The sequence below is a fragment of the Arvicola amphibius genome, chromosome 13, assembly GCF_903992535.2.
Source record: "Arvicola amphibius chromosome 13, mArvAmp1.2, whole genome shotgun sequence".
In the NCBI taxonomy this organism is placed as follows: Eukaryota; Metazoa; Chordata; class Mammalia; order Rodentia; family Cricetidae; genus Arvicola; species Arvicola amphibius.
Genome location: NC_052059.1, coordinates 57,961,045 through 57,967,455, shown reverse-complemented (window position 1 = coordinate 57,967,455; position 6,411 = coordinate 57,961,045). Strand labels below are relative to the sequence as shown.

At 45.3% G+C, this 6,411-nt stretch overlaps 1 protein-coding gene across 1 annotated transcript; it reads right to left on the bottom strand.

Annotated features, from left to right (window-relative positions):
• Positions 1-329: 329 nt before the first annotated feature.
• Positions 330-3,336, bottom strand: LOC119800153 (granzyme E-like). The gene is made up of 5 exons (XM_038310233.2): positions 3,205-3,336; positions 2,024-2,174; positions 1,437-1,572; positions 971-1,231; positions 330-584 (listed from the first exon to the last, which is right to left on the bottom strand). Exons 1-5 carry the CDS (start codon positions 3,257-3,259, stop codon positions 441-443), a joined length of 747 nt encoding a protein of 248 aa, XP_038166161.1. The 5' UTR covers positions 3,260-3,336; the 3' UTR covers positions 330-440.
• Between the last annotated feature and the right edge of the window lie 3,075 nt (positions 3,337-6,411).

The following is a 6,411-nucleotide window of genomic DNA, read 5'->3' as shown; positions in this document are numbered from 1 at the left end:
TGGTTGGATGTCATGGCACAAACCTTTAATCCCAGCCCTGGGGAAGCAGAGGCAGGTAGACCTTGGTGAGGTTAAGGTCAGGCTTGTCTACAAAACAAACTCCAGGCCAGCCTGGAGTTCCTATGTCAAAAATTAAAAACAAACAAACAACCCCCTAACCACCATGTATGCATGAGTGATAAATATGTGGGAATTATCTAGCCTGAAGTTCCAGTTAGGGGAGGGGCTGGGGAAGAAGGGGGAAGAAAAGCCCAGAACTGACATGAGACTGCTACCTGGACCATTGAAGTACACACGAGTGCCTCAAATAGTACAGGACTTCAGTTGTATTCACTGTGCAGATCAATTTATTATGAATTTTCAGCCTTTGCTCCCCACTCCATGTGGGTCTTGCCTGTATCTGGACAAGCTAGTCAGGCACAGCTGGTTTCAACCACCTCTTAGAGGGGCTTCATGCTTCTTTTGATCCATGGCAGGAAGGACACAACCTTAGTGAAGATTCCTGAAGAGATGGTCTGGTTCTTTCCATAGGATAAAACTCCATAAGCTCTGTTGTTACACACGAGGGGTCCCCCAGAGTCACCCTGTGGACAGGCAAAGGAAGAACTGAACCTTGTTCCCCTGGCTCTGCCCTCCCTACCTCCTCCTGGGAAGGATAGCTGTTAGGTCAGGGCCAGGACAGGTTTTTAAACTCCTTCAGTACCACAGCTCCAGGGAAGCCCCACTCTTCCTTCAAGCGCAATCTAAGGTTTCCCCCAAAGTCCTCAGGGACACTCAAGAACAATATATGCTGCTTTGGGATGGCAGATGTTTCCCCATCTTCCTCTCTTGCTAACCCAGAGAGGGACTCAAACCTGCTTTAAAATGTCCCTTCTATGAGCTGCCACTTGAGGGTTTGGCTATTATCATAAATACCCCTCTCCCAGGTTCCTCTCTCACTGCATTTTGTCTGTCTAATGCTTGAACAAACCTTGAAAGCAGCCTGTGTTTTCTTCAGGTCTCCAGCACAAATCTGCGTAGTTTTGGAATAGCGGTGGAAGAGTTGTTTGCATTTCTGGTCATTCTGGATGATCAATACAGCCTCTTGTAGGATGGTAGTTCCTTTTGTGTCATGAAAGGACTTTCTCCCCCAGCCAGTCAGGTAGCACACATTCCCTGGCTTCACCTGGGCATTGGCCCTGGGCAGGGGGAGGGGCCTCACAGCTTTAGTCCTCTTGGCCTTCCTTTCCAGCTGTGGGAGAAGAAGCAGGAGAGAACAGCTCAGCCAGGAACCTGCTGGCCTGGGACACTTTGAAAGAAAAGATGGCAGGGAGGGAAGGAACAAGATGAGAGCAAAATGGGAGGGGCAAGCCCTGCAGCAAGCAGGACACAGGCACCAGGAGTGGTGGTTGAGTAGGGTGTGGGTAGAGGTGTGTGGATGGTGTGGCAAGTCTAACCTTTAAGAGCATGATGTCGTTGGACTTATCCTGAGGATTATAGGCTGGGTGTGGGATGGCATCTGCCACAGGGATGATCTGCTGGGTCTCCTCCCGGATGCTGATGTTGTGGGCTCCTAGAGTGATGTTCATTGCACTGTAGAGAGCAGAGTGGAGATGAGAGATGTGGAGTGAGAGAGGACACAGTGCAGGAGCTGCAAGAGGCTGGGTGGGCAGGGTGGGGCTCTAACTGTGGGGACTTGAGGAGACAGAAAGGACTCAGGGTGTGAACCACTGCTCTTTGTTTTGCGTGGATAGTGGTTCCAGAAGGCTTCCTCTGGTTTCTAGAAAACATTACACATTTTGCATTGACTCTTAATGTGTACTTACAACCTTGGCCACTGCTATAGTCGGACCAGTGTAGCTGCTTTCAACTCAGCAGTGCTGCTGCCTCTGGGCTCCCAAAGTTTGACCTCAAAGTTTCCCTGTTGTTCATCCTTCCATTGTCACAGCCCTGCCCTCTAGTGAGCTCAAACAGGAGCATCCACAAGTAGAAGATGGAAACTCCTGTTGGGGTCTCAAATCATGGGCCAGCTGCTTCTCCTCACCTTCCCCTGCAGTGAGCAGCTGTCAGCACGAAGTTGTCTTGCACTAAGAAGCCTCCGCAGCAATGCCTTTTCCCATCATCATGAAAAGATGCAATGAATGCCATGTAGGGGCGGGAGTGGGGCTTGACCTCATGGCCCCCGATGATCTCCTCTGAAAGAAAGACTAGAATATGAGGTGTCTGGGAGCAGCAGATGAGGGAGGAAGAGGTGAACGGTGAGATCTACAGTTCCCCAAGACTGTTGTGGACAGAATTCCTTGCACATAGAATGATCTTTGCTGAGTCTGAAACCTCAGTGCCCTGTTCTGAGAAGGGGTGGGTAGGACTTGTCCTCCAGCCCATGCTTTACAAATACATGGAGGGACAAACTTCTTTCTTCATGATGCTAGAGACCAAAGGGATCCTGAGTGGCTCCTGTTAGTCTTTCTTTGTTAGTGAGTCTCCGGAAACCTCTCATTTCTTGATTTCTGCCAATTTGTCACCTTTATTCCATGCTCTTTGGAGAGGGATTTTCTAAAGTTATCCTGTTCTGATGCCTATCATATCCTAGGTTCTCAGTAAATGAATCAGCTGCATGGAAGAATGGTTTTTACTTAGCTGGAGAGATAGTAGCTCAGCACTCATTGGAATCATAACCTAGGGGATACTGTAGGATTCCACTGGCAAAAGAAAATAGTTGGTGACCTGAAGAAAGATATGGAGGGGCCACATAAGACAAGACCGCAAGGAAGTGCAGTATATAGGCGTCTTGTCAACCTGGACCTCTAGATTTAGTAGCCTGAGGGTGGAGATTAATAAATAATGCTAATATTCATCAGCTGGTTTCCTTACATCATTGCTGGCTGATCATTAAAACTGCCCTTGGTCTGGGTTCAGGTAAGGTCAATGATACATTGTTTAGTAAGCTTACATACTCTACTACTACTCCTTTTTGGGATGATCCACTCTCAGGAGACAAAAAGAGCAGGGAGAAGCTAGTGCCCACCAAATCCTGTGAGGACACTGCCCTTCTTCAGACCTTGTGGAAGATCTAGCCAGTGACAGGCTTCCAGGTCTGGGTTGGTCTGGGACCTGAGGTTCAGGAAGCTCCTGGACAGTGCAGGAAGTTCCTAACTAGAGCTGAGCAGAGACTCCACAGGGGTATTATGGGATGGCACCTCGGAAACAGGGTTGTTCACTCACCTGCACCAGCTCCAAGCGGCAGAAGAAAGGTCAGGACAATCAGGACTTTTGCCATCTTCCCAGGAAGGCTCTCCGGTTGGAGAAGGGCAGAGTAGACACAGGCCTTGAAGGATGAAGGAGGTGAGCACTCAGTGACCTCACAGGCCTTTTAAACCTGTGCCCCTCTGCTCTGATTGGCTCTAATAGGTAAGGCAGTTTCCTGGTTTGGGTAAAAATGACACAGTCACCACATTGACATCCTATGAGCTATTCCTGGATAAAGACCAGGAAAAGAGGGTGGTAATGTTGTGGTTGAAGAGGGCCCGAGACCCCAGGAAGTCCACTGTGCAAGCAATGAGACAAAAGTGTGGCTTTTCTTATCTCTTACATTTTTTTCCATTCTGGTAAGATTATTTTTAATTTCTTTGGGTTTTTTTTCTCCCTTTTCTTTAAAAAAAATAATTCTGACACCCAATTTACCACAAAACAGATATAGCACTACTTATACACACACAGAGTCATACAGTACTTATTAAAAGCTGATACTGCATTTTATTTGGCGAGGCAGAGTTTCAGTACATCTTCTCATTAACATCTGAGACTTCTGATCATACTGAGGAACTATCTGTTGGAATAGTCTCATGAGTTAATCTTCATGCTCTCTCACTCTCCTAAACTGCTAGGGTGTCACAGAGAAATCCCTAAAGCAAGTGAAACCTAGTGACCAATGATCATGTCTACTGTCTTGTATAATTAAGTATACGAACAAATCACAAAAGCATGTATTCGTTACCTGTTTACTTTGTATTGGCATTCATCTCTCAAGAAGTCAGTAAGGTTAGATCAGCAATGGCTTCCCTGATGAAGACTTCAGTGGATTTCCTACAGTGTTGCTTTGGATCTTTCATAGATAAACAAGAACCTTGATTAGTCTTGAGTGGTTGTTTAGTGGACTAGATCCAGGAGTGAGACAGACAGGGACCCAGCTCTGGAAGAGGCTGCTAAGGACTAGAGTGAGCTGAGGATCTGAGCTTAGGGCATGGGATGGGGAGAGCTGTGTGAGATCAGCTCTGGGAGTTGAGACCGGCTGGCCTTGCCCTAAGAACAGAGGTGTGTGTGTTTGTGTGTGTGTGTGTGTGTGTGTGTGTGTGTGTGCTTAAGCATGGACATTCAGAACAACCCCAGAGCACCCTGGGTCCTGTTTATCTCCACAACTTTATGTATTTCAGAGATTTTTTAATTTCCTTTTTTCATACTTGGTATCTATAGAGGCTTTTATGTCCCAGCTGTTAACTGCAGTCCAGATATTAATTGGATCTAAATTAATAATCCAGTCCGTGGGTTGAAACTCTGTGTCACTTTTGGGCTACAATGAAGGGACAACTGTTTTGGGATACACATTACTATACTATATTATAGATATACATTATATATATCCATATATATATATATATATATATATATATGCTATAACAAAAAATTGGTAATTCCTTCCTGAAAAGAAACCATGTATAAACAATACATTATGTGCACATACAGGTATGCAATAAAATCCTTACAGAATATAATAATCTTAATTATATGGTATCCATGTTGAGGGAATTTTCTAAAATCATGGAACGGGCTCCAATTTTGTGATATCTAATAACTAAAGGGAACACTGTTAAGTAGTAGTATTTAATTTAGTGTAATTTCTTTCTAAAAATAAGGAAAATAGTGTTGGCAAACCCTTTAATGCCAGCACTCAGCAGGAGAGGCAGACATATTTCTGTGAGTTCAAGGCCAACCTGTTCCACATAGTGAGTTCCAGGATGTACAGGGCTACACATAGAAACCCTGTTTAAGAATAGAAAAAAATAACAAAATAAAGAGCAAAGAAACAAAAATAGTGAATGAGACAACAGAAACTTTGTGGGCCATTTGACATTGCTTTTGAAAAACAGATGGATTTGGTAAACACAACTGGCTTGATGGACAGAGCTCCAAACTCAGTGAATTCCTGAGATGGGGTGAGATATGTTGGTGCTAATTTTACTGTTAGTGTGCTTACCATTTGTAATTATTGAAAAATTAAAATATAAGCATGCCATCAGCCATTATCCCTCTAACTCCTTTCAGGTTGCTCCATCCTCTTCAAATTCAAGGTCTCTTATTCTGTTTTTTTATTAAAAATTTCCACCAACTTCCTGCCTCCCATTTACCTCCCCCTTCCTCCCTCCACTCCCCCTCCCTCTCCTGTCCAAAGAGCAATAAGGGTCCCCTGCCCTGTGGGAAGTTCAAGGTCCTCCCCCTCCATCCAAGGCTAGGAAGGTGAGCATCCAAACAGGCTAGCCCACCTCCAACAAAGCCAGTATATGTAGTAGAATCAAAATCCAGTGCCATTATCATTGGCTTCTCAGCAGCCCTCATTGTCTGTCATGTTCTTGGAGTCCGGTTTTAGCCCGTGCTTTTTTAGTCCCAGTCCAGCTGGCCTTGGTGAGTTCTGATTAGATCAGCCCCACCATCTCGGTGGGTGGGTGCATTCCTCGTGATCCTGACTTCCTTGCTCATGTTCTCCCTCCTTCTGCTCCTCCTTTGGACCTTGGGAGCTCAGTCTGGTGCTCCAATGTGGAGCTCTGTCTCTATATCCATCACCAGTTGAAGGTTCTATGGTGATATGCAAGATATTCATCAATATGGCTATAGGATCTGGCCATTTCAAGGCACCCTCTCCTCAGCTGCCCAAGGAACTAGCTGGTGGCATCTTCCTGGACACCTGGGAACCCCTCTAGAGTCAAATCTTTTGCCAACCCTAAAATGGCTTCCTTAATTAATATATATGCTTCCCTCCTCCCATATCCACCCTTCCTATATCCCAACAATCCCATTCCCCCAAGCTCTCCCCATCCTCCCCTTCACACATTTCTCTCCACATCTCCCCTTAGCCCCATCCCAGCCCGCCTCCAAGTTCCCAATTTTTGTATGGCAATCTTGTCTACTTCCAATATCCAGGAGGGTAACTATATGTTTTTCTTTGGGTTCACCTTCAGAAAGCCTACAAACTCATGGAAACTGAACAGTCAACTACTGAACCACACCTGGGTCAAGGAAGAAATAAAGAAAGAAATTAAAGTCTTTCTTGAATTTAATGAAAATAAAGACACAACATACTCAAACCTATGGGACACTATGAAAGCAGTGCTAAGAGGAAAAGTCATAGCACTAAGTGCCCACTTAAAGAAAATGGAG

Coding starts and splice junctions, on each gene's coding strand:
- LOC119800153 (XM_038310233.2), bottom strand. CDS start 3,259: ATGGCAAAAGTCCTGATTGTCCTGACCTTTCTTCTGCCGCTTGGAGCT. Junction 1,573..2,023: donor GCTGCTCACTGCAGGGGAAG/GTGAGGAGAAGC, acceptor TGCTCTCTACAG/TGCAATGAACATCACTCTAG. Junction 1,232..1,436: donor ACGACATCATGCTCTTAAAG/GTTAGACTTGCC, acceptor CTTCTCCCACAG/CTGGAAAGGAAGGCCAAGAG.